The 27699-nt window shown below is 47.6% G+C and overlaps 1 protein-coding gene across 4 annotated transcripts in view; it reads right to left on the reverse strand.

Moving 5' to 3' along the window:
• Positions 1–27699, reverse strand: part of LOC119950012 (core histone macro-H2A.1) — a 111431-nt gene that overhangs the window by 64072 nt on the left and 19660 nt on the right. For all 4 annotated transcript variants that reach the window (XM_038771893.1, XM_038771892.1, XM_038771889.1 and 1 more), the window contains one exon: positions 19799–19999. In XM_038771893.1, coding sequence (XP_038627821.1) covers positions 19799–19970 — 172 coding nt within the window. In that variant the 5' untranslated portion in view covers positions 19971–19999. Of the gene's footprint in view, positions 1–19798; positions 20000–27699 lie in introns of those variants that run through there.

The following is a 27699-nucleotide window of genomic DNA, read 5'->3' on the forward strand; positions in this document are numbered from 1 at the left end:
GCAGTGAGACAGAAGAGCCTGTGGGACAAAGAATGGCATTTTGGTCTTCCCCCAGTGGGAACTTTGCCTTTCCAAGGGAATGTCTGAATTGGGGAGGTGGAGAGGTGGTGAGGGGAGGACTCTATTTTGCAGACCCTGGATTTGTGTTTTACAAACAAACACACACACAGAGGAGGTCACTCAGCTGAAGGTTAAGTACTTCCATCCAAACCTGTCCGTGCTGAGCCGGGAGCAGCGTTGACAGTGGCCCACCCCAGGCTGCTCACACCAAGGAATGACTGACCTTGGTGCCTTGCCCAAGGCAGCAGGGGTGTGGGGCTTGGGGAGAGGAAAAATATTCAAAACCAAAGCTCCAATCCCAGCCAGGTCAGGATTGGACCTAGACTGTAGATTCCTTGGGAGCAGGAAGTACAGTAGAGTGCTCAACCCACAGTAAGCACTCAACAAACACCACTAATTAATTGAAAAATATTTCTGGATGGGGGTTCAGTGGACAACAGACACAGTAGCCCACATTCAGACCCCACCATGCTCACCGCTCCTCTACCTGCTCCCCTTGCTGGGGTCTGAACCGCATTTTCACAAGTCCTCGGTTCACACTCACCTTGACCCCGTACTACTGTGACATCCGTTTCGGCTATTTCCCCTCGTTGACTAGTCCATCCTGAGGCCTCAGGCCCACCTCGCACCCAGAGGATATTGATTGGAGTGGGATGCACTGGACTAAGTGCTTGGGAAAGTCCAGGCCCATTAATAATGGTATTTATAGTTGTTAAGCGCTTACTATGTGCCAAGCACTGTTCTAAGCGCTGGACCCCAGTCCCTGCTGAGCTTAAAATCATAAAAATATTTACAAACAGTGGGAGCAGTACGAGCAGATAGGCCATTGAGCAAATATGCAGAAATTGGGCGAATTGACTATACCTAAATGCTGAAACTGGAAGCCCATCAGTATTTGCTTTAGGGATTGGCTTTTGACTTGATATAACTTGGGTTGTTGGAAATGAATTGGGAAAGGCATTCTGGAGAAGGTGGGATTCTAGGAGGGCTCTGAGGATGGGGAGAGCTGCTTGAATCTATCCCACTCTACCTACATCTCTTATCAATCAATCAACAGTATGTATTGAGCTTCTTGTGGGCAGAGAACATGTCCGCTAACTCTGTTGTTCTACACTCTCCCAAGAGTTTAGTACAGTGCTCTGCATATTATAAATACCATTGATTGATTGATTTCTTACTGTGTGCAGAGCACTGAACCAGTGCTTGGGAGAGTGCAATATAATGAAATTGGTAGATGTGTTCCCTGCCCACAAGGAGCTTACAGTCTAGAGGAAAAGACAGGCATTAAAATAAAGTTGGGCTCTGTATAAAAGTGCTGTGGGGTTGAGGGTGAAGTGAATATAAAGTGCTTGAAGGGTACAGATCCAAGCGCAAGGGTGACACAGAAATGAGAGGGAGTAAGGGAAATGAGGGTGTAGTTGGGGAACAATACTGTCATATTTCTTAAGGCTTACTAGGTGCCAAGTACTGTACTATAGCAGTGGGGTAGATACAAAACAATCAGGTCCCAGATGAGGGAACTGAGGCACAGAGTACTTGTTTTGTCACCTGTCCCCCCCTTCTAGACTGTAAGCCCATTGTTGGGTAGGGACCGTCTCTATATGCTGCCGATTTGTACTTCCCAAGTGCTTAGTACGGTGCTCTGCACATAGTAAGCACTCAATAAATACGATTGAATGAATGAATGAAGTGACTTGCCCAAAGTCACACAGCAGGTAAGCAGTGGAGCCTGGGTTAGAACCCAGATCCTCTTACTCCCAGGCTCATGCTCTTTCCACTAGGCCATGCTACTTCCTTTTCCAAGAGGAAGGCCTCTGGGAGGAGATGTGATTTGAATAAGGCTTTGACGGTGGAGAGAGTGGTCATTTGGCATAAATGCAGGGGAAGGGAATTCTAGACAAGAGGGAGAATGTGGGCAACGGGTCAGTGGAGAGATAGGTGAGATCGAGGTACAGTGAATAGGTTGGCATTAGAAGAGCAAAGTGAGCAGGCTGGGTTTTCTCAGGAAATCAGCAAAGTAAGATAGGAGGGGGCAAGGTAACTCAGTGCTTTAAAGCCAATGGAAGGAATACCTGTTTGAGGCAGAGACAGATCGCTGGAGTTCTTGATGAGTGAGGAAACATGGACTGAAAGGTTTTTTAGACCAATGATTCAGGCAGCAGAGTGAATATGGACTGGAGTGGGGAGACAGGAGATAGGGGGGTCAGTGAGGAGGCTGGTGCTTGGATCAGCACAGTAACAGTTTTGGATGGAAAGAAAAACAAGGATTTTTAGCAATGTTCTGAAGCTAGAACCAATGGGATTTGGTGACAGATTGAAAACGTGGGTTGAATGCGAGAGATGAGTTGAGGGATTCATTCATTCAATCGTATTTATTGAGCGCTTACTGTGTGCAGAGCACTGTACTAAGCGCTTGGGAAGTACAAGTCGGCAACATATAGAGACGGTCCCTACCCAACATTGGGCTCACAGTCTAGAAGGGGGAGACAGACAAAAAAACAAAACATGTAGGCAGGTGTCAAAATCGTCAGAACAAATAGAATTATAGCTGCATGCACATCATTAACAAAATAAATAGAATGGTAAATATGTACAAGTAAAATACAGATAAATCTGTAAAAATATATATAAGTGCTGTGGGGAGGGGAAGGTGGTAGGGTCGGGGGGATGGGGAGGAGGAGAGGAAAAAGGGGGCTCAGTCTGGGAAGGCCTCCTGGAGGAGGTGAGCTCTCAGTAGGGCTTTGAAGGGAGGAAGAGAGCCAGCTTGGCGGATGTGCGGAGGGAGGACATTCCAGGCCAGGGGGAGGACGTGGGCCGGGGGTCGATGGCGGGACAGGCGAGAATGAGGCACAGTGAGGAGGTTAGCGGCAGAGGAGCAGAGGGTGCGGGCTGGGCTGTAGAAGGAGAGAAGGGAGGTGAGGTAGGAGGGGGCGAGGTGTTGGAGAGCCTTGAAGCCGAGAATGCGGAGTTTTTGCTTGATTCCTAGGTTGACAGGCAGCCACTGGAGATTTTTGAGGAGGGCAGTAACATGCCCAGAGCATTTCTGTACAAAGAAAATCCGTGCAGCAGACTGAAGTATAGACTGAAGCGGGGAGAGACAGGAGGATGGGAGATCAGAGAGGAGGCTGGTGCAGTAATCAGCATTCATTCATTCATTCAATCGTATTTATTTAGCGCTTACTATGTGCAGAGCACTGTACTGAGCTCTTGGGAAAGTACAACTATGAACAGTGACACTCCCTGCCCAAAATGAGCTCACAGTCTAGAGTGGGGGAGACAGACATCAATACAAATAAATAAAATGACAGATATGCACATAAATGCTTTGGGGCTGGGAGGGGGGAAGAGCAAAGGGAGCAAGTCAGGGTGTTGCAGAAGGATAATGCCAAGGTTCCAGACTTGTGTGACAGGGAGGATAGTGGTGCTGTTTACAGTGATGGGAAAATCATAGGGAGGACAGAGTTTGGGTGGGAAGATGAGGAGTTCTGTTTTGGACATGTTTAGTTTGATGCGTTAGCAGAACATCCAGGTAGAGCTGTCTTAAAGGCAGGAAGAAAATGAGACTGCAGAGGAGAGAGGTCAGAGCTGGAGATGTAGATTGGGAATCATCTGATCTCAGTTCCTTATAAGGACCCTTCATTCAACCAGTAGTACTTATTAAATGCCTACTGAGAACAAAGCCCAAGCACTGGGGTGGGGTAAATAATCAAGGATGAAAACCAGATGCAACCTTTGGTCCACATGGGGCTCACATCATCATTCCCATCACCGACATCAACAGTATTTATTGAGCACTTACTGTGTGGAGAGTGCCATACTAAGTGCTTGGAAGGGCACAAAAGATTTAGAAGACATAATCCCTACCTTCTTAGACTTGCAATCTAGCAGAAGAGCCAACCCTTGACATTCATATTCATCACTCTCCCCACTCCTCAAGAACCTCCTATGATTGCCCATCCACCTCAGCAAACGGTATCCTCTTGCCTTCAACTTTTAAGCATTCAATCAATTCACCCCTCGGTTTCTAATAAAGCCAACCTCAATCTTGTCTTTCTCCCCACTGATCCTTTGCCGATGTCTTCCATATATAATGGCATTTATAATAATAATAATTATAATAATGGCATTTATTAAGCGCTTACTATGTGCAAAGCACTGTTCTAAGCGCTGGGGAGGTTACAAGGTGACCAGGTTGTCCAATGGGGGGCTCACAGTCTTCATCCCCATTTTACAGATGAGGTAACTGAGGCACAGAGAAGTTAAGTGACTTGCCCAAAGTCCTGGAACTCCTTCACACTTTGTATCTGACAATCACTCTCCCCACCTTCAAATCCATATTAAAGTAACATCTCCTCCAAGAGGCCTTCCCTGACTAGCTCTCCTCTCTCCTATTCCCTCTCCCTTCTGTGTCACCCATGCACTTGGATCTGTGCCCATTAAGCATTTGGTATTCACCACACCGCAGCCCCACAGGACTTCTGCACATATCCGTAATTTATTTACTTACATCAATGTCTCCCACTCTATACTGTAAGCTCCTGTGGGCAGGGAATACATCTCCCAACTCTGTTGTACTATTCCAAACACTTAATACGGTGCTATATACACTGTAAGTGTTTGATAAATATCACTGATTGATCAACTGACCACTTGCTCCCCCCTTTTTTAATGGTTTTTTTTAGGGCTTACTGTGTGCCAGGCACTGTACTAAGTACTGAGGTAGATACAAGCTAATCAGGTTGAACACAGTCCATGTCCCACATGCGGCTCAAAGTCTTAATCCCCATTTTACAGATGAGGTAACTGAGGCCCAGAGAAAGGAAGTGACTTGCTCAAAGTCACACAATAGACAAGTGGCAGAGCCAGGATTAGAACCTAGATCCTTCTGATTCCCAGGCCCCTAGGGCATGCTGCTTCTCCAAGACTTCCTACGGCTCCTCCCTTCCTCAGGCTCTGTGGTGAAGACCAGGGGCGGGCGGGGGAGGTTCCAGAGAAGGGCCTGCTCTTGGATTCCCACTTTGCTGAACCCAACCAACTCTAAACAGGAGAGGGGGGAACAGGACGAAGGATGCGACTTAAACCCACTGACTCAGCTGTTGGGATTCTTCTAGCATTTTGGTATCTTAAATGCAGCAGGCATTCTGCTTGCTTGCAGATTTAGAAATCAAATAGAAAGCTGTTGCTCACAGAAGGCACGCTCTGGAATCTATGTTCCTCGCAAGCAGGAAGGGGTGAAGACAGACCTTTCCATACAAGTTCTGGACGGACCTGGTGTGTCTCCATAGGCCTTCCAGGATCACTCATCTGTCTGTTGTTGCAGGCTCTGGTTCTAGCTAAACTCTTCCTCGTGCTCCCATTGGAGCAGAAGCCCCTCAAGGCATTAATAACATCTACTTTTATCATATGTTCCTAAGGAACTAGAATCCAGTAGCGGTGCCCAGGATACGTGACTGAATGAGCAAGCGAGCGGAACCCCTCGGTGTGGAGTAGTGGAATGGGTCCAGTCAGGGATTTCTGCCGAAGTAGAAAACACCGCTCTACACTAGGAAAGAGGAACGAGATGAACCCAGGCGGGATGACCCCAAAATACAAATGCGGACCAAGGTAACAGCAGCTACAGAGGTAGATGGAGTGAGGAGAGAGCAAATAGGAGCCAATGTGAGCCAACGGGATGTGGGTGTGATCAGTGCCCAGGGGCTGGGGTTGTGGGGGGAGGGAGTGGAGAGGTCTGAGCCCAGCTTGGACAAAGGGGCCACCGGGCCTGGTGGAGGAAAGGGGCTAAATCCTGGGACTCCAGACTGATGGCAAGGCACAGAGATGCAATTCCCAAATTAAAGCTCCTTGCACTCCCTGCCCCTTGGCTACAATGCCTTCAATTCTACACCAGAGAGGTTTATTCCTCTTCTTCAACCCAGCTCACTGAGCTAGTCGGCCCACTCCCCTGGCCTGGGCCTGCCTCAGACAACATTTCTGCTGAAGCAGCGTGGCTTAGTGGAAAGGGTCTGGGCTTTGGAGTCAGAGGTCATGGGTTCTAATCCCGGCTCCACCACTTGTCAGCTGTGTCACAAGTCATTTCACTTCTCTGTGCCTCTGTTACCTCATCTGTAAAATGGAGATTAAGACTGTGAGCCTCGCATGGGACAACCTGATGACCTTGTATCTACCCCAGTGCTTAGAACAGTGCTTGGCACAGAGTACACGCTTAACAGATACCATAATTATTACTGTTATTATTACTGCCTCTGATCCAAAGCCTCCTTGCTCAGAAGAACAGGGTCTCGTCCCCACAGCATGGAAGGAGTACTACTACTACTACTAATAATAATAATAATAGCATTTATTAAGCGCTTACTATGTGCAAAGCAGTATTCTAAGCACTGGGGAGCTAACAAGGTGATCAGGTTATCCCACAGGGGGCTCACAGTCTTAACCCCCATAATAATAATAATAATGATGGTATCTGTTAAGTGCTTACTCTGTGCAAAGCACTGTTCTAAGCGCTGGGGGGATACAAGGTGATCAGGTTGTCCCACGTGGGGCTCACAGTCTTCATCCCCATTTTACAGATGAGGTAACTGAGGCACAGAGAAGTTAAGTGACTTGCCCAAAGTCACACAGCTGGCAATTGGCGGAGCCGGCATTTGAACCCACGACCTCTGACTCCAAAGCCCGTGCTCTTTCCACCGAATCACGCTGCGGTGGTGGTAGTAATGGAATGCACAGAGTGCCCACTTGGAACACTGCACCCTGTATTAAGCCCATTGAGATAGTTCCAAAGAAGCAAGAGATATGTTCCCTGACCATTGTGAACTTAGATTCTAGCAGGGGAGACTGACAAAAATATTTACGAATAGAGTAATCAAACTAAGTGGTTGGCCATACAATTGATTACACCTAGATCCTCTACACTGAGAAAGGGAGAAAACAAATACAGAGGTGTTAGAAGTGGCTGCTGGGAAGATAGAACTTGGGAGTTTGGAATTATTCAAGGAAGACTTGTTGGAAGAGATGGGATTTTAGGAGGGCTTTGAATTTGGAGAGGTCTGTGGGCAGCCAGATTTAGGGGAGCAGGAAGTTCCAAGAAGGGAGAACAGATTGAACAGATTGAAGGAAGGGGAGTTGAGAGTGAGGTACATTTAGCAGTGCGCTTGGTAGGAATGAAGCAAACAAAATGGTGTGTAGCAGGTGAAAACCCAAAATGTGACATGGGGAAAAAGTTAAAAGCCTTAAAGCTAAAGAGGAGTGAGCAGGGGCTTCAAGCAGACGGAAATGACCAAGGAGGATTTTGAGGAACAAGGGATGTGTATTGAGCAATGCTTCTAAATGATGATCTTGAAGTGTCATCTTGAAGATGAGATGTTAAACGAAACAGCTAGTCAATCAAGCAGCCTAACAGCCAGAGAAACAGTGTTGTCCAGTGGAAAAAGCACGGTTTGGGGGACCAGAGGACCTGAGTTCTAATTCCGGCTCTGCCACTTTCCTGTTGCTTGACCGTGGGCAGGTCAGTTCTACGTGCCTCAATTACCTCACCGGCAAATGGGGATTCAATACCTGTTATCTCTTCTACTTGGACTGTAAGCCTCATTTGGGACCTGATTATTCTTGTATTTTCCCCAGTACTTAGTACTGTTCTTGGCAGATAGTAAGCATTTAACAAATACCATTATTATTACAATTATGCAGCACAACTGAGTGGAAAGAACAGGTTTTACTCCCAGCTAAACTGTGTGATCTTGGGCCCTTTCTGGGCCTCAGTCTCCTCATCTGTAAAATGGGGATTCGATTCCTGCTTCCTCTCCCTCTTAGATTGGGTGCCACGGTGGGGATAGGGACTTTATCTCATTTGATTATCTTGACTGTACCCTATCATTCACCACAGTGCTTGGTATATAATAAGTCTTTAATAAATGCTATAATTAAGCCACCACCTAAATTTCATATCCAGGACAAGGAGGCAAGAGTCTGACAGCATCCATTGTTCAAAGGAGAAATAACTTCTGCCAGAGTCAACACAAAGATCAACAGGCTCAGGAAATGCAAGTTAATAATGAATAACCTAGGCTAATAATGTCCACGTGGTAACAGTAAACAGGAACATCAACTGGAAACAGCAGTCAGTGTGCCTCCAATCACCCATTTCCTTACACTGTGAATCTCAGGCCTGCTCCCTCCCAGTTCCGTTTGAAGTGCAGCCTCGTGGGCATTCTGCACTTTGTAAGTGGACAGCCACAGGGCTTTAATTAAGGCAAACCGTCTCCTTTGTAGTAAAATTGCCATTTGATTGAGATGTTGAGATGGAGGAGGGCCAGGCTGTGAGATGGTGGGGGAGGGAGGAAGGAGCAGGAAGGGACTCCTTTACGCAGGCCTGCTGGCTGAGAGTTTATACAAGTTACAGCTGACAAGAAAGACTGTGCTGTGCTTAATTGATAACATTACTCATTCCTGAGGGAAACAGCACCTTTAAAAGAGGGTGGGGGGAGAAGGCAGAAGGTGGGAGCAAAAGACTAGGTGTGAATGTGTGACTGGGGTGAAATCTTGAGCAGGAGTGAGGTGTGGAGTGTGAAAGGCATGGAGTGAGCACATGATGTAGCATAGGAGAGCAAGTATGTGACATGGAGAGCACATTGGAGCGAGCGAGAGGGGCTCGGAGCAAGAGTTAGGGCAAGAGACAGGGTGGAGAGAGGGGTGGAGTGAGAGGGGCAGAGGAGGAGAAAAAGAAAGGTTACAGGTCGCTCATGTCTCCTCCAGGAAGGAAGGCCTGGCCACCCCTCCGTCGAATCGCTTGCCAGAGAGAGGAAAGGAAAAAGACCAACCCCATAGACTCATCTGAGCAAGTCTGGAGATGGTTATGTTTCACCAGACTGACAGACAGAAGTGTCTTTGGGGAGGCTGAAGTTCTTGAATCCAGTTGGACTGATTCTGCTTCAGGGGGGTCTCTCCACTTGGATTTGAGTCCATGTTTATATGGCAATTTTTGTCTTTCAGCTTATTCCATGTCAGTTCAGACGGACAAGCTTCTCTCCTGCCTAAATAGATCTACACTGAGCGGGAGATTGTAAAACTGCTTTATGGGATCTCGGTACTTTTATGGAAAAAGATTTGGAGAGAGTGTTTTTACAGAACTTCCATTTGTTACTCCCCGGTCCCTTTCCTCCTCCGTGTTCATGGCAGTTTCAATAAAAACAACATGCAGTAATGCCTCCCCAGAGTCTTACTATTGTAAGGGAGACTCAGGAATGCCCCCCAAATTCCTTTCTGGCCAAACTCCACGCCCCAGGAAAGCAACCCAGCACCCCACATCACCCCACCCCGAAATAACACTGCACTTTACACCTTTGCTTCTCTTGTCTTTTATAAACATAACTCACTAGTGAAGCCTCACCAGATTCTCTGGCAGAGGCAGGAGCCCATCAAGCAATCAATCAATCATTTATTGAGTGCTGTGTGCAGAGACCTGTACTAAGCACCTGTCCTACGTACAATTAATACAACAGAGCTGATAGAAACAGTGGTGCCCACGACGCATCACCAGAAGCATCTAAAATCCCCGATTCCTCTCCAGGTAGTTTGGCCCTCATGGAGGTCCTCTGGTCTAACACTTTAGCAGGTGCTCAGCTTTGTTACAGTTATGCAAAGGCGGAAGGCCTGGTAATGTCTTAATTAGAAATGTCACAGGCAGTTGCTTAGAAAAGGCAGCTCTCCCTGAGAAAAGCAACAAGGGGACACAAAAAACCCCTGAGTTTGCACATCACCACTTCCACTTAATCAATCAATTGCTGGCATTCATTGAGTGCTAGCACCTGCACCCAGGCTCTTGCTCTCTGGGAAGAAAGTGGGGCAGGCAGGTATTCTCCCCATTTGTCAGAGAGGCAAGCTGAGGCCGAGGACAGTGAAGAAGCTCATTCAAGGTGACCCAGCAAGTTGGGAGGGGAGACCGATCGAAGTCCCACCTTCTCTCCGCTCAGGGAAGTACTTCGGTCACTGCAGAGGAACGCCCATGGGGCAAATGCCCGGCTCTGCAGGCCCGACCAGGGTCCCGCCCACCCAGTTGCTCCCCAAACCCTCCATACTGACACATCTCTTCCTTGCGTCGCCAGGATGTCTGGGAAGATTTGACCTGCCTGTGAAACAGAAAATCCCAGAAGAGGAAGAAGCCAGACCATTTTGAGGTTGGAAAAGTCTCAAGTTTTCAGTCCTCCCAGACAAGGCCCATTTACTCTCAGAGGTGAGTGGCCCTGAACGTGAAACATTTTGACCCTTCTAGGGGTCGGCGGCGGCCAACGGCTCCAACGATGTCCCGCCTGCCGGTTCAGAGCCGAGCCCAAGCGGGCCCTGAGGTGTCCAGTGAATGAACAGCCTAAACTACAGGCAGCTGTGGCTTGTGGAGAATCACTGGAGTCATCTGAGTCCCAGGTTGAAATTACGGTTGTGGAACTCGAAAGGGTGTTCCTAGATAGGTTTCCCAACTACACGTGGGTCAACAAGGTGGGCCTGAGGGATCAACCTGGAGAAGCAGCATGGCCTAGGAGTCAGAAGGTCATGGGTTCTAATTCTGCTTCTACCCTTGTCTGCTGTGTGACCTTGGGAAGGTCACTTCACTTGCTCTGTAAAATGGAGATTGAGACTGTGAGCCCCACATGGGACTGGAACTGTGTCCAACTCGATTTGCTTGTTTCCACCCCAGGGCTTAGTAATAATAATAATAATAATAATGATGATGGCATTTGTTAAGCACTTACTATGTGCAAAGCACTGTTCTAAGTGCTGGGGAGGTTACAAAGTGATCAGGTTGTCCCCCGTGGGGCTCACAGTCTTAATCCCCATTTTACAGGTGAGGGTCACTGAGGCCCAGAGAAGCAAAGTGACTTGCCTAAAGTCACACAGCTGACAAGTGGTGGAGTCGGGATTCGAACCCATGACCTCTGACTCCACAGCCCCTGCTCTTTCCATTGAGCCACTCTGCTTCTCTACAGTGCCTGGCACATAGTAAGCACTTAACAAATACCCTCCTTATTATGAAAGGAAGGCACCAAGGATAAACCAACATCCCTGCTCCACAGAGTGCTCCCTTGTTTCCAGAGGCTCCTGATCCTCTTCCTCTTCAGCTCGCCTCACTATTTTATGGAATTCTGACCCCCTACGCTTTTACCATAGAAAGCCATGGGATCAATAAAAGGTTAAGTACGCTGAAAATCATCAACTCCCCCAAATTTGCTTCATTTCGACTGAGGGGCAAAATGGAGTTTGTTCAGAAGCTTAGGCGACAAAGCTAACACACGATACCTTCCCTCCTCGGGGCTCTCTTGCATTTTGCCTTCCACTGCCGCATTTTGCTGGCACAAGGCCAGTTTCTGCAAATGTCCATAAAAAGCATCAGGAACCACACTCTTTCTTCGAAGACTTTCCAGACGCTTTACAAATAAATGTCCTCCTAGTCGGCTACCCTGGGGGGCATGGGGCAGAGATTCTGGTGGAAGGAGATCCGAGCCCATGACCCTCATTCAACGGCAACCTCTACACATATTTGTTTTGGAAGAAAGCAGGCACGTGGGGGGGATTCCAGCTTTTGGGTTTCCTGGCTTTAAGGCACTCAATTGGCTCTCTTCCTCCTACTTATGCACTCTTTTCCCAGCTTACATTTTTCGTTCCCTCAAGCTAATCTATTTCTTCCCCACTGCAGACTACTTGCTCACACCCTCCCCCAACCAACCAAAAGACCCCAGCTTTCCCCTCAGCAAAGCCCTTCTGAAATCCCATCTCCTCCAGGTCTTTCCCAATTAACTCCCATTTCAGGACACACTACCCACAAAGCACTAAAGAACTCAGAACCCCGTGTAGTACTTGCATACACCTTATACCCTGTATTACTTCCTCCTATATGCAACTTTCCCTCTGGCATATTGTAAATAAGGGCAGAGATCAGGCATATTCATTTTATTGGACTCTCCCAAGCACTTAGCTAAGTGCTCTGCACACAGTAATCTTTTCATAAATATTGCTGACTGGTCGATCGGGAGGTTTCTCGTGTCTCCCTACATCAAACTAAAACTCCTCACAGTCAGCTTCAAGGCTCTCCGTCACCTGGCCCTGCCTTACTTATCTGCTCTCTCATGCTATTTCTCAACTTGCTCTTTACTTCTCCTAAGGCAACCTTTGAGCCGTTCCCCCTCTTGACCATCCCACCTCCATCACTTGTTCATGCTCTTACCCTGACTTGGAACACCCTCCTTTTCCAAATCTCTAATCACATTCAAAACCCTACTGAAACTCCACCTCCTGACATGGTTTCCCAAATAATTTTCCAACACCCCAAGCCACATCGCCCTTTCGGCCAACCCTAATTGTTATGAACCTATTTATAACCATCCTCAGCACTCTTACAGATCTAGTCAGTTATACATTAAATTATTTATTTTGACTTCTGTAAATATGTTTTGTTTATCATGCCCATTAGGGTGTAATATCTTTGTAGGCAAGGAATGGGTCACTTCTTTATTATGTATTTCCTAAGAACAGTGCAGCGCCCCAAGTAGGTGTTCCCCAAATACTATTATCACTACTACTACTAGACTGCAGGAGTACATGGGATATAAGCAATTTCAGAAATCATCTGGTCGGAATTGGGTCTTTACAAGTGTCATGATGTAAGAGGGAGAGTGGGTATCACGCCCATTTTACAGATGATGATGATGCCGAGGACTAGAGAGGTCAAGTGACTTGCCCAAGCAGGCCAGGAGGAGAGCTGAGATTAGAACCCAGGTCTCCCAACTCCTGGTCCTAAACCCTTCACTTGACAGAGTGGCTCCTGATTTAGGGGAAGTGTGAGAGTACGGGACACTTGGCGTTCAAGGATCCAGACAAGGCTGTCAGAAGGGCCATGTTCTGGTGATCCTTCACACGCTTATTCCAGACGTCCCCTAATTCTTTCATGGGATACGGATGACTTGCACTCAGAATCAAATTGCAGAAGGACACAGACAACCCAAAAGCCACTGCTGACCCTCAGGATTTTATCATTCTGGGCCACTTTTCCCAGCATTCCTGGTTCCTGCAGAACCATCTCTTCTTCCCCCCATCCCCTCCCTTCCTCCTAATAATATCCTTCCCAAGGAAGAATTCAAGTGGTTGGCAGCTACCACCCTGTACATTTCCCTCCAGACCGGATCAGGAGCCAGGGTTTCCCAAGCTCAACTCAGGCCGGCTCTCTGCGTACTTTTCCCCAGTGGTCCTCTTGGCTACTCAGGAGTTCCCTGTCCACCCTGGTCCTGGCAGAGATCCTCCTTCCTGTCCCCTTCCCCATGAATGGCTGAACTGCATTTTCCCCTTCCATTCTTCACCCCTTCCACAAGGCCCCAGTCTATGGCCCAATCTCCAAGCAAATGTGCTTCTCCTCTCCTCTCCCCTGCTCAGCAGCACTGTGGACTCCCTTCTCCAGGCTTCAGATGGCCTTGAGTGGCTATACAAACAATAATAATAATGATGATGATGATATTTGTTAAATGCTTACTCTGTGTCAAGCACTGTTCTAAGCACTGGGGTAGATATAAGATAATCAGGTTGTCCCACGTGGGGCTCACAGTTTTAATCCTTATTTTACAGATGAGGGAACTGAGGCCTAGAGAAGTGAAGTGTCTTGCCCAAAGTCACACAGCTGACAAGTGGCGGAGCCGGGATTAGAACCCAGGACCTCTGACTCCCAAGCCTGTGCTCTTTCCACTAAGCCATGCTGTCCCTGTCTTATTGGGTCTCACAAGCGAGCAACCTTGGAGTCATCCTCGACTCCGCTCTCTCGTTCACCCCTCACATCTAATCCGTCACCAAAACCTGCCGGTCTCACCTCCGCAACATCACCAAGATCCGCCCTTTCCTCTCCATCCAAATCGCTACCTTGCTGGTTCAAGCTCTCATCCTATCCCGACTGGATTACTGCATCAGCCTCCTCTCTGATCTCCCATCCTCCTGTCTCTCCCCACTTCAGTCTATACTTCACACTGCTGCCCGGATCATCTTTGTGCAGAAACACTCTGGGCATGTTCCTCCCCTCCTCAAAAATCTCCAGTGGCTACCAGTCAACCTACGCAGCAATCAAGCAAAAACTCCTCACTCTCAGCTTCAAGGCTCTCCATCACCTCGCTCCCTCCTACCTCACCTCCCTTCTCTCCTTCTACAGCCCAGCCCGCACCCTCTGCTCCTCTGCCGCTAACCTCCTCACTGTGCCTCGCTCTCGCCTGTCCCGCCGTCGACCCCCGGCTCACATCCTCCCCCTGGCCTGGTATGCCCCCCTCCACACATCCGCCAAGCTAGCTCTCTTCCTCCCTTCAAAGCCCTACTGAGAGCTCACCTCCTCCAGGAGGCCTTCCCAGACTGAGCCTCCTTTTTCCTCTCCTCCTCCCCAGCCCTACCTCCTTCCCCTCCCTACAGCACCTGTATATATATTTGTACAGATTTATTACTCTATTTTACTTGTACATATTTACTATTCTATTTATTTTGTTAATGATGTGCATCTAGCTTTACTTCTATTTATTCTGATGACTTGACACCTGTCCACATGTTTTGTTTTGTTGTCTGTCTCCCCCTTCTAGACTGTGAGCCCGTTGTCGGGTAGGGACCGTCTCCATATGTTGCCAACTTGTACTTCCCAAGTGCTTCGTACAGTGCTCTGCACACAGTAAGCGCTCAATAAATACAACTGAATGAATGAATGAATGAATGAATTGGGTGATGGGGAGAAGTAAGGTTATTAAGAGAGGTTTCAATGACTTTAACTTCTTGATTAGGGGACAAAAGCACTCAGAGAAGGGCTTTAAAAGACCTCTATGGTGTGAGATGAAGACTTCGCCAGACTCTAATCAGGCAGAGGGAAAGGAGAGAAAAGAATTCCTTTTTGGAGGGAATCCCTGGGGAGAGGAAAGACGACAAGGGAACTGTCTGAATATAATAAGTGGAACGTAAAATCCAATTGCTTACAGCTCAGAAGACTGAGGTATATATGAAGAGTGGAGGAAATGCCACTAACTCCTTTCAGGCACTAAGGAAAAAATAAACTCCCAGAGACTTCCCCTCCCTCTCATTCATTCAATAGTATTTACTGAGCGTTGTTTTGCACAAAAGTGCTCAACAGACACAACAAACACTGATAGATGGGAACTAACATGTTGGACATAGCTGCTACTGGTTTTCGTTAAGCACTTACTAGGTGCCAAGAATCTATTTAGTGCGGGGGTAGATACAAGATAATCAGGTCGAACATAGTCCCTGCCCCTCATGGGGCTCAGCATTTTAAGTAGAGGGATAACAGATATTTAATCCCCATTTTACCGATGAGGAAACTGAAGCCCAGAAAAGTAAAGTGTCTTGTCAAAGATCACACTACAGGCAAGTGGCACATTTGGGATTAGAACCCAGACCCTCTGACACCCAGGCCTGTGATCTTTCCACTAGACTTGCTGCTTCCTGAAGCTGTTTAATCTGAAGGGCCAGTTTCAAAGCATTACAGGGAGGATTCAGAGTTTAGGGAAGTAGGTGGACTTTAGGCTACAGTAGAACAGGGGGCTGTCAGGGACAGGCTGGCCATTTTGCTGTCCACAGAAACTAAACTTAATGATGGTTATACCTATTAAGTGGTTAATAGGCGCCCACCCCGTCTGACCCACACTTACTGCGATTTGGGGAGAGTCTGTGGTTAGAAACATCTAGAGCATTCCATGAGGTGGGCAGGCCCAGGAGGAATATTGAAAAAGAGCGGGCTGATGTGGGCAGCGAAGCCCACGGTGACTACTGAAGCAGCTACCTGAGCAAACAGCTGCTAATTTACAGTGCTAAACTGGAGCTTCTGGTGTCTTGTTGTGGATACTTCAGTTGCAAATAGATTCTGAGCATATAATTCTTGCGAGGGCTTTGCAATGTGCCACCCGCCAACGGACTTGTGCACCACTTCCCAAGTGGGAACATAACTGGAGTGAGCCAGTGGCACTGCACAAACCACTAGCACACAAATCCCTTCACACAGGCTCTCAAGACCAGACTTGCTCCTGATGTGTCTGTCTCCAGTTACATTTACTGAGCACTTACGGTGTGCACAGCACTGTACTTGGCACTTGGGAGAGTACAACAAATTTGGTAGATCTGGTCCCTGCCCATAATGAGCTTACAGTCTATCCCAGCCCTCTTCCAGACCTTCTATAGTCACATTGATGGTGATGGTAGTTATTAAGCACTTACTACGTGTCGAGCGCCGGGATAGATACAAGCTAATCAAGCTGGACACCTTCCCTGTCCCACATGGGTCTCAGTCTTAATCCCCATTTCACAGAAGAGGTAACTGAGGCATAGACAAGCAAAGTGACTTGCCCAAGTGCACACATCAGACAAGCAGCGGAGCCAGGATTAGAACCCAGGTCCTTCTGACTCTCCGGCCTTGGCTCTACCCATTAGGCCATGCTGCTTCCCTAATAGACCCGGAGCCACTTGAGGGGCCGTGTCTTATTCCCACTTGTTTACTTTTTCCTACCGCTTAGTATAATGTTCTGCACATATTAAGTGATTAATAAACACTATTACCTCTACTACTACTATTATGGGAAGACCTGGAGAGCTGTCAGGCCCGGTCAGGGGTGGGGGAACCTTCCCAGTCACAGCTGGGTGGTTTCAGCCAGGATTTAGAACTGAGTCCCTGTGTCCCATCCTGCAGAGATCATGCGTTCTTGCTAGAGACATCTTTGGCATTTTTGCTTGTTCGTTTCTCTAGACAAACTGTGGATCCCCCTTCCTTGACCCAGTTTAGATTTGCTGCTCTAGGCCAGGCCGGACGGGGCCAATGGGGAAGCCTGCCACAGTGTGCTGATTAGGGAAGCCCACGACACATGAGGAGCAGCCCAACACCCCTCTCCTCCTTCTGTCCTGCCCCTGAGGGCTAGGACTGGCTGGGGATCACCACCTCTTCCTGTGGGGGGAGGGTCCTGCCCCACTGCTCTGCCCCTCAACCTCTGCTGTGGCCAAGCAATGCTCAGCAGGTATTCTCCTGCAGGAGGGAGGGCTCTCTTAGCCATATTGGTAGAGCTGAGCAGGGCCCAGGTGGCACTCGGGGACCCGCTCCGAAGTTAAGGACAATCCTCGGCAGAGGCCGGCCTCTCACAAGGCAGGGGTGGGGGTGCGAAGTATCGAGGAGGCCTCTGGGGAACCAGTCCTCACGGCGCTCGTAGGACAATCAGAGAAACGCTCACAGGGTCTGCTCGGTTCTGCCAGGAGCGTGTTTTCACCAGGAGACTGGCGAGCACGCCGTAAAGGAATCGGGGACCCTTCTCCACCTACGCAGACGGTGATACTGGAAAGAATTGCTTGTGTACAAATATGAGTAAACAGTGGTGGAAGAGGAGACCAGTGTGAGTTTTCTTGACCGTGGCGTTGTGTGAGAATGCAATGCAGACAGTGATACTGGAAAGAATTGCTTGTGTACAAGTATGAGTAAACAGTGGTGGAAGAGGAGACCAGTGTGAGTTTTCTTGACCGTGGCATTGTGTGAGAATGCAACCCTGCTGCCCTTGAGAACTGGATGTGTATCCTCAAATTAGAGCAGAGCAGCCTGGCATGCAGGGGGAAGTAAATCGGGACACCATGACTCAAGGCCTGTCACCTTGAGGCATTTCGGGACCTTCATCTCCACTTGGCTCTTCCTTTTGGTTTTCTGAGGTGAAATTAAGTAGGGAGTGAGGCCTACTGACCTTCACCAGGGGACTGGGAGAATGTGAGTGAAATGTTTTGAGACAAATGTGAGAGGAAAATTTTAAGTGCTGGAAACAAAAGGAAAAAAACAACACAAAGCGGGAGAGGAAACACTCCTTCGGACTCCTTGAGGCCTTTGGAACTTCTTCCCCTCCTATTTAGGAGGCAAATTTTCCCACCTGAGCTGCCCCAAGACTCACCACCACCAACCCAGTCCTCCGCCATCCCACACAAGATCGTATTTGTCGTCTGTGCTTTGTTTCTTCTCTCCTTATGTATCTGGCACTCTCATTCTGTGAGCCCCTTGAGGGCCATGGACAATGTCTAATTACCACCTCTCTATCCTTTTCCAGCACTGAGAACATTGCTCTGCACAAAGTCAGGTCTTTATAAATGCAATTACTACTAATACTCCTTGGGCCTTTCAGTCTAAGGAAAATGGACTGCGTGGTGCAGCCTGACTTAAACTAGGCTAACAACCAGTTAAACTGAATCTCTCCCTCCCTAGCAGCTGCTGTTTGTGCCCTCTAGCCCAGCATCACTAACCATGACTCATTTGTAAACCCAGTGCAATGCAGTAGCTAATTAAGAGAACCTCTCTAAAGAGCCCGTGGCCGGGGGGAGGGTAGTGATGGGTGTTTACAGAAAGAGTAAAGTGGCATCTTCAGTTGCAGTGACCGAGCTGTCATATGACGTCTGAAAGGGTTCGGATTAGGAGAAAGTAAGGCAACAAAACACCTTTGGGGGTTGTTTTTGTGTTTCTAAGAAATGTGAGGTTTTGGGGTTTTGGGGTTTTGTGAGATCATGGTAAATTGTCCTTCCTCATTTTGCGTGAAATAGCGCCTGTACCTACATTATTATTATTATTATTGTTATTATTATCATCATCATTCCTTTGCTAAGCGCTTGCTATGTGTCAAGCAGTGAGTGTAAAGGACTAAGATTAGCTCAGGAGCAGGGGGAAGAGACGGTAGAGACCAGAACCCTCCTTCCACATCTAGGCAGGCCATTGGGCCACTGCATTCCTTGCTGCCAAAGCACCTTTAGGCGGCCAGCAGAGACATGACCCTACCTGAATGACTAGTCTCTGATGGCTTTCTGCCCGCCTCTTCCTGCTTCCAAAGCATAATGTCCAGAAGTGTGGGCCCCTGATACCAACACAGAGAGGTTGCTTTAGGTTCTTCATGCTTTCCCCTGGTTTGGCTGAGGGGTATATTAAGGGTGCAGGAGAAGGCCAACTGGACACTGGAAGGATTCCAACTCTTCCTCAAGAAGCTCAGTATACAAATCATTTTTGTTTACAGTTTGTTTACCTGGTATCTTAGTGAGCCTCACATTTACATGGAAGTGGAAAAAAAAATTGGCGGCAGCAACCAGCCCCGATTTGCAATGACTCTGGGAGCTAAGAACATCCAAGAGAGAATGAAGTGGGTATTTATCAAGTGCTTACTATGGGCCAAGGGCTCAGGGACGGAGTAGACTTAAGACAATCAGAGCGAACTTGTTGCTATCCCACACAATGCTCCTGGTTTAAAAGATAGTGAGAGTTGGCAATTCACTCCCATTTTACAGACAAGGAAATGGAAGCCCAGGGAGGTTAAGTGACTTGCTCAAGGTAACATATCTATTAAGTCCAACTAATGATTGTTTTGTTTTTTGTCTTTTTCATGGTATTTGCTAAGTGCCTACTGTGTGCCAAACACTGTTCTGAGTACTGGGGTAGATACAAGTTCATCAGGCTGGATACTATCCCTGTTCCACATGGGGCTCACAGTTTAAATAGGAGGGAGAATCCCCATTTTACAGTTGAAGAAACTGAGGCACAGAGAAGTTAAGTGTCTTGCCCAAGGTCACCCAGCAAGCAATTGGCAGAGCTGGGATTAGAACCCAGGTCCACTGATTCGCAAGCCTGTGCTCTTCCCACTAGGCCACACTGCTTTCCAAGCTGAAAGTCCCACCACTGACGGAAAAGCTGCCTGCAGACGCCACCTCCGCCTCCCCTCGCTAGACTTACCAGTCAGATACTCGAGCACGGCGGCCATGTAGACCGGGGCACCGACCCCGATGCGGTATTTGGGGTGTCCTTTCTTGATGTAGCGCAGCATCCTACCCACCGGGAAGATGACCCCGGCCTTCGCCGAGCGGGAGGTTTTGGTCGACTTCTTTTTCCCGCCCCGACTAGACATTCTGTTCGTCCTGGGTGTAGAAGGGCTCTCTGTAGAGACAGAAGGGAGAGGGGGAAAGGATGGGGGTTATATAAAAGCATTTGGATTGCTCATCGGCAGACGTTTGGAGACAGCTTTTAAATCAGGCTGAAGCGCCACTCTATTTCACAACGCTTTTAACTTGCAGTTTGACCGGGGTGGCCATCCCGTCGGTTCAGTCTGGTTTGCGGCCAGGCCACACCTTGCCGGTACCCACGTCGGGTCACTTGCTTTGAGGCCTGTTCCTTCAGGCCTTCCTTGGCACCCCCAGCTGCCGAGCTCCTGGCCTCAGACCCTGTGCCAGACTTCACGCCGACGTGGCGGGGAGGCGGGGCCATGCAGTGTGTCTGAGGCAGGTGAAGGGTTTGGGGAATCCCCCTCTCCCACCCCGGAGAATGCTCTAGTGTTGCATAAACTCTACGCTCTTCTGCAAAAGGCCCGGATGAAGGCTTCACATCATGCTGCATACCCGATGTCATGCTGTGTACGGCATTCAGTGCCACCCCTCTTCGGTCTCTGCGGGAGCCACCGTTGGCCACACTAATAGCTACGGTCAGTCACTCAAACACCACTTGGGCCACGATGCCCTACCTGCCTTTTGATGCCGTACCTCAGGAGAGAAAACTGTAGTCTCCCGGGAACCCAAAAGCCTCACTGTTAGAGACCTGACACCTGCAGCAGGGGTATTTACTGACTTTTAGATTCTCCTCTACACGTCTCTTCTCAGAGCCAAGGAAAGCGTTAAGATACTAAACAGAGTGGCTAATGCCAACTTGTTTGGCTTTTTGCTTTCCACTGCGCAGCGGCCAGTACGCGTTCTGAAGGTGGTTTACAGTTTCATTTAAGGTGAAGGTGGAACGTGCTGTACTTGAAGCTGCCCAATATACTATCCTGCAGGCGTTCTCCACGGGGTCACCTGACCTCAAAGCCCTCCTACCAATCATTCTAGGGACGGATTGTTCGCTTTGTCTCACTCCTGACCAGAGGAAGTCCACAAGGAGAAAGGTACGAGGGAAAGCCATGGATCAGAGAAGTAATAAGAAATTTTCATCTAAACAGAACTTGACTTCTAAAAGCTCAAAACCCATGGCCACCCCTCAAGATTGCCTCGCTTGCTACCCAAGAGCACAGTGGATGGAGCATGGGGATTTAGGAGGAAAAGTCCACCTCTAACCCCCTCCAGGAAATCCCAGCTAACAATAATAATAATTGTGCCCTTTTCTTTCCAGCCAAATTGCCTCTACGATGACCCTAACACCTATCATATTCCACCTTGATTACTATATCAGCCTCCTGGCTGACCTTCCTGCCTCCTGTCTCTCCCCACTCCAGCCCATACTACACACTGCTGCCGGGATCATTTTTCTTAAAAAAACCCATTCGGTCCACAGCTACCCTTTCCTCAAAAACCTCCAGTGGTTGTCCAGCCTCCTGCACATCAAACAGCAGCTCCTTGCCACTGGCTTTAAAGCAGTCAGATCACCACTTTTCCCACCTTCACAGCCTTATTAAAATTCACATCTCCTCCCTTCCCAGATTAAGCCCTGTTCCCAGATGCCTATGCACTTGGCTCTGTACCCTTTATGCTGGATAGTCACCCCATCCTCAGCGCCTCGGCACTTATATACGTATCCATAATTTATTTATATTAATGTCCGTCTCCCCCTCTACGTTGTACGCACCTCATGTCAGGGACTGGGTCTAACAGACTCTCCCACATGCTTAGTATAGTGTTCTGCACATAGTAAGCACTCAATAAATACCACTGATCGGTTAAATACTTAACTACATGCCAGGTAATATACTAAGCATTGGCATAGGTACAGGATAATCAGGTCAAATACAGTCCCTGTCCCACATGGGCATCAAAGTTTAAATAAAAAGGAGAATAAGTGTTCGATCCCTATTTTATAGATGAGGAAACTGAGGCACTGAGAACTTAAGTGACTTGTCCAAGGTCACAGCAGACAGGTAGCAAAGTTGGAATTAGAATGCAGGGCCTCCAACTCCCAGGACCAGGCTCTTTCCTCCAGGCCATAAGTATTCTCAGACTAATCCCTAACGCTATCAACCCATCAGCCTCTCCCAGCACTTGACAGATTTACACCCATCTTTAGCATTTATGGACAAATGTACAATCGGGCACTCAGCTATTTCATCCCGATTGGCACCGCTCCCTATTAAATCCATTTTTTCCTTCCGCTCCCTCGCCTTGTGACTGATCTGTGTCTGCCTGCCTCCCCCATTACAGTGTAAGCTCTTTGAGGGTAAGAGCTGGGTCATTCCCCACTGCTGATGCAACTGGTTATAGACAGCTGATTTACCACACCACGCCAGTGGGAATCTCATCGGTCCTTGCTCCCTCCCACTTAACCCACATGGCACTGGGGTGCTGGCATCAAACATGGCATAGAGCAGCCACCAAACAAAATCCCTCCATGCTGGGGATTGTGGTGACCAGGTGAGGGTGGAAAAGCACGAATCATTCAATCCCCATCCGGCCTCACTCCCACCCACAAGACCAGTGTGGGACAGAAGCACCTACCGGCCCAGAGGAACCTGCAAAACTGCTCCAAATGGAAACAAAGCCAGTGATGGAAGTGCAACTACTCTTCCCATCAAGAACTGGGTTTTGCTACTGAATTTTACAATGTTGATTTGGTCATTAGTTGTTACTTTGTATTGTTCAAGTGTCTGTTTATCTCCATTTAGATGGTTGGGGACAGGGACAATGTCTAATCTGTTTCACTTGGGGTAACTTGTGTTACTTGGGGTAACTAATTAGTTACCCCAATGGCTGGGAACATGTCTACCCATCTGTTATATTGTACACTCCCAGGCACTTAGTACAGTGCTCTGCACACAGCAAGTGCTCAATATATGTGATCGATTGATTGATGTAGCCGAACTCTAAGCTGTTTTCCCAATGCCTGGTGCAGTGTTTGGCACCCATCTGGAGCTCGTTTGCTAACCTTCCTTTGCAGTCCTGGCACTCAGAATTCCAGGAGAAAGCAAGGAGAAAGCAAACTGAATATCTGGATATGGCCAGGACCTCGCCCAAGACTGAGGCCCAAGATGGGAAAGGAAAGACTTGGCTCAAAAACAAAGGGGCAATAGCTGGGGAGGGGCAGGGAGAACAGCGCTTAGTACAGTGCTCTGCACACAGTAAGCACTCAATAAATACGATTGATTGATTGAACAGCGGTAGAAAACAGAAGGCATCACTACATTGAGAAGCAAGGGACAACTGCCTCCTAGTTCTAAGGGTTGCTCTAGAGATTCCTGAGGAACAAAGATGTAGCAAACTCTTATACATAGTATGCTCCTATAGGGCAGGGATCACATCTGTTATGTCTACTGTACTCTTCCAAATGCTTAATACAGTGCTCCACATCCACTGAGGGCTCAATTGATACCGTTGGTTGAACGACTGTTCACAAAAATCATCACAGCATCTAGAACACAGCTCTGTGCTCTGCACAGCCTCCCTTCAGATTCAGGGAGACTCAAATTCAGGGAGTGACTTGCTGGGAGACAAGCAGCATGGCTCAGTGGAAAGAGCCCAGGCTTGGGAGTCAGAGGTCATGGGTTCTAATCCCGGCTCCGCCACTTGTCAGCTGTGTGACCTTGGGCAAGTCACTTGACTTCTCTGTGCCTCAGTTCCCTCCTCTGTAAAATGGAGATGAAGACTGTGAGCCCCCCGAGGGACAACCTGGCAATCTTGTTTCCTCCCCAGTGCTTAAAACAGTGCTTGGCACATAGTAAGCGCTTAACAAATGCCATCATTATTATTATCATCATTATGATGGTGTCACAAAGTGTGGCTTGGGAGTCAGAGGACGTGGGTTCCAATCCTGGCTCCGCCAATTGCCTGCTGGGTGGCCTTGGGCAAGTCACTTCACTTCTCTGTGCCTAAGTTCCCGCATCTTTAAAATGGGGATTAAAACTGTGAAACCCACTAAGGACAACCTGATTATCCTGTATCTACCCCAGCACTTAGAACAGTGCTTGGCACATAGTAAGTGCTTAACAAATCACATTATCATTATTATTACTATGTGCCAAGCACTGTACGTAGCACTGGGGTAGAAGCAAGATAATCAGGTCAGACATTGTCTCCCGTCCTTCATTGGGCTCACCAATGCCCTCAAGGGTTATAGCCATCATCTTCTATTTCATTAGCATTATTGGGTTGCAGCAGTGGACGTGATTATTTTGGTCCATGTAACTCAGTGAAAATGCTCAGGTTTGTTTGTTTTTTTAAATGACTGAGCACACCCAAGCCGATGCCCAAGTTCCTGTTCTTCCTCCGGCTCCCCAAATTCACGAATCCTGTTGGCCTCCTGTTGGCAAAGCTTTTGGGGGTGGGAAAACACTCAATGGTATTTAATGAGTGCTTCCTGCGTGCAGACCACTGAATTAAGCTCTTGGGAAAGAACAGTACAACAGAGTTGGAAGACAAGATCCCTGCCCACAAGATGCCAGCAGCCTACAGGGAAAAATGAGTCTTGCTTCATTCATCTTTTCCCAAGTGCTCATTTGGATCAGTGCTCTGGAGTCTGTAATGCAAATATATCCTGAGTCCATCCCGACTTCTCCATCCAAGCTACCATCACGCTGTTCCGAGTGCTTATTACATTCTGTCTTGATGACTGACGTCCCTGCTTCTAAACCTCTCCCCTCTCCAGTTCATACTTCTCTCTGCTTCTGGGAAATCAACAGTCTGCTCATCTTCCTGCTCTTCAAAAACCTCCCATGGTTGCCCATCTACTTCTTTATCAGGCAGAAACTCCTCACCATTGGCTTTAAGAGGAGCAGTGTGGCTTAGTGGAAAGAGCCCAGGCTTGGGAGTCACAGGTTGTGGGTTCTAATCCCGGCTCCACCATTTGTCAGCTGTGTGACTTGGGGCAAGTCACTTCACTTCTCTGTGCCTCAGTTATCTCAACTGTAAAATGGGGACTAAGACTGTGAGCCCCACATGGGACAACCTGATTACCTTGTATCTACCCCAGTACTTGGAACAGTGCTTAGCACATAGTAAGCACTTAAATACCATCGTTATTATTATTTAAATTTAATTTAATCACCTCTCTCCCCTCCCTATTTTCAGAGCCCTATTAAAACCACATCTTTCCTAGGAAGCCTTCTCTAGCTAATCTATAACAATAACAAGTGCTATTATTGTATGATTATTATTATTATTATTATTATAATTAAGTGTTTACTATGTGCCAAGCTCTTTAGTAAACACTGGAGATAGATACAATATAAGCAGATAAGATACAGTTGCTGACCCACATGGGGCTCACAGGCTAAAGGGGAGGGAGAACAGGTATTTAATCCCGATTTTACAAATGAGATAACTGAGGCCCAAGAAGCTAAGTAACTTTCCCAGGGTTATACAGCAGGCAAGTGGCGATGGTAGCATTAGAACCCAGGTCCTCTGACTCACACACCTCCCACGCTTCTTCTCATCTCCCTACTGCATCACTTATGCATCTGAGTCCTTGCCCCCACTTAGCTCTGCAGGGAAAAATTTGAAAAACATCCCCTCCTGTTCGGATTGGTGAATGCTCAGAAAGAACCCAGGTGTTCCCAGCTCTCCCACCTGACCCTGGACCCTCCTGGGGCTGAGCTTCCTTTGGCACCCTATTTTGGGTTCATTGTGGAGGTACCAGGAGAGTACAATACAAGGAAATTACCTTGCAGACTACCAGAGATGGCAGACCCGTTCCCTTCCCATCATGACCTTAGAGTCGAGAAGACTACGTATGCATGAATGCTTTCCAACAGCTATCTACATTTAAAATATTTCATTAAACAGAGACTTACCACCCTCAGAGAAATACTAAAACTCTTCTTCAGTGACTAACCAGCACTCTTACGTTCCTCCCTATAAAATCTTCTACAACCACTTGGGAACTCACCGGACTCCCCATCTCCACAGCCCTTATGTACATATGTTTACCCTTGATTACTTCCCTTATCTGTCATTTATTTTAGTTTCTGTCCCCCTGGCTAGACTGTAAGCTCCTTGAAGGTAGGGATCCTGTCTACTAACTGTATTGTACTCTCCCAAGTATTTAGTATAGTGTTCTGTAAGAGCTTAATGAATACTATTGATTGATTCTGGGGGTGCTCAGTAAATACCATTGTTACTACTACCAATCAATGGTATTAACTGGGGAATCATTGTGTGCAGAACACTGTACTAAGTGCTTGGGAAAGTACAATACATTGAACTGATAGACGTGATCCCTGCCATCAGGAAGCTTACAATCTTGTCGGGGAGACAGACATTTAAATGCCTCAGATACATTGGGCTGCTGTATGCTTCCTACCTTCTCCCTTAGCCTTAGGTGTAATTAATATATATATATGTAGACGTATGTGTCTGTATATATACAGATATACCCACACAGGTATATATGTATATATGTTTGTACATATTTATTACTCCATTTATTTATTTATTTTACTTGTACATATCTATTCTATTTATTTTATTTTGTTAATATGTTTGGTTTTGTTCTCTGTCTCCCCCTTCTAGACTGTGAGCCCACTGTTGGGTAGGGACTGTCTCTATATGTTGCCAACTTGTACTTCCCAAGCGCTTAGTACAGTGCTCTGCACACAGTAAGCACTCAATAAATATGACTGATTGACTGACTGATTGATGTGCAGCTGGAAGGTATCTATACATCAGTATTCATTGGTATTTATTCAATGGTATTTACTGAGCACTTACTGTGTGGAGAGCACTGCACTAAGGGCTTGGGAGAGTACAGTACAGCAAAATTGGCAGACACATTCCCTCCCCACAATGAGCTTAGAGTCTAAAGGAGTATCAGTGTATGTATGAATGCTTTCCAACAGCTATCTCCATTAAAAACATTTCATTAAACAGAGACTTAACACCCTCAGAGATACAAAAACTCTCCTTCAGCACCTAAGTGGCATTCTTCTGCTCCGCCCTATAAAATCTTCTACAATGACCACTTTATGAGAACGAAAAGTTGTAATGAGAGCCGTAAAAACAGGTTTTAAAACACAACCATGAATAGAAATTAAATTTAATTTAACCTGCATTTTCCCTTCTATGCCATCTTTTGTCCACACAGCCAACCAACAGCTTTGGAATGCCCACATGTTTCTCCAATTGAGTCCCATTTGGCCAAGAGCGGCCAGGAGCCGATATGCGCGGTTGCGATTTCCTGATCATCAGCTATCACGGGGCCACGAGGAAATGCAAACATTTTAGTGCCCTCTTGCAGCTACAAATGGGGGCATCTGCCTCACTTTGAAAAGGATGGCAGAATCTGAATCTGGGCTCAAAAGACTGTCTGCCGGTTGCAGTGGTTTTGAGCCACTTCTGTGGTATGGCTGGTATTGCTCTTCGGCACGATCCATGGGCAAGCAGGTCTGTGGTGAGGGACTTCCTTTATGGGGTTCCCCAGCTCCCCCAAGGGAACAAAATGATTTGCGTGTCAGATGCCCGCAATGAGGCTGTAATCTCAGTGGACCCCACAATCACTGGGCTAGGAGGGTCCTCAAGGCTATGGTATTGAACTCCTCTGCCTTAAGGAAGGATTGCCCTGAAGCCAGAGCAGGGAGGATTCTCTCCCTACTTAAATTTGTCAAGGGATAGAGATTGTAAGACTCCTACGCATCGCTTACTCCCAGGGCTCAGCCCTCTGCCAAATTGAAAACA

This window comes from Tachyglossus aculeatus, chromosome X1 (genome assembly GCF_015852505.1).
Source record: "Tachyglossus aculeatus isolate mTacAcu1 chromosome X1, mTacAcu1.pri, whole genome shotgun sequence".
NCBI classification, from domain to species: domain Eukaryota; kingdom Metazoa; phylum Chordata; class Mammalia; order Monotremata; family Tachyglossidae; genus Tachyglossus; species Tachyglossus aculeatus.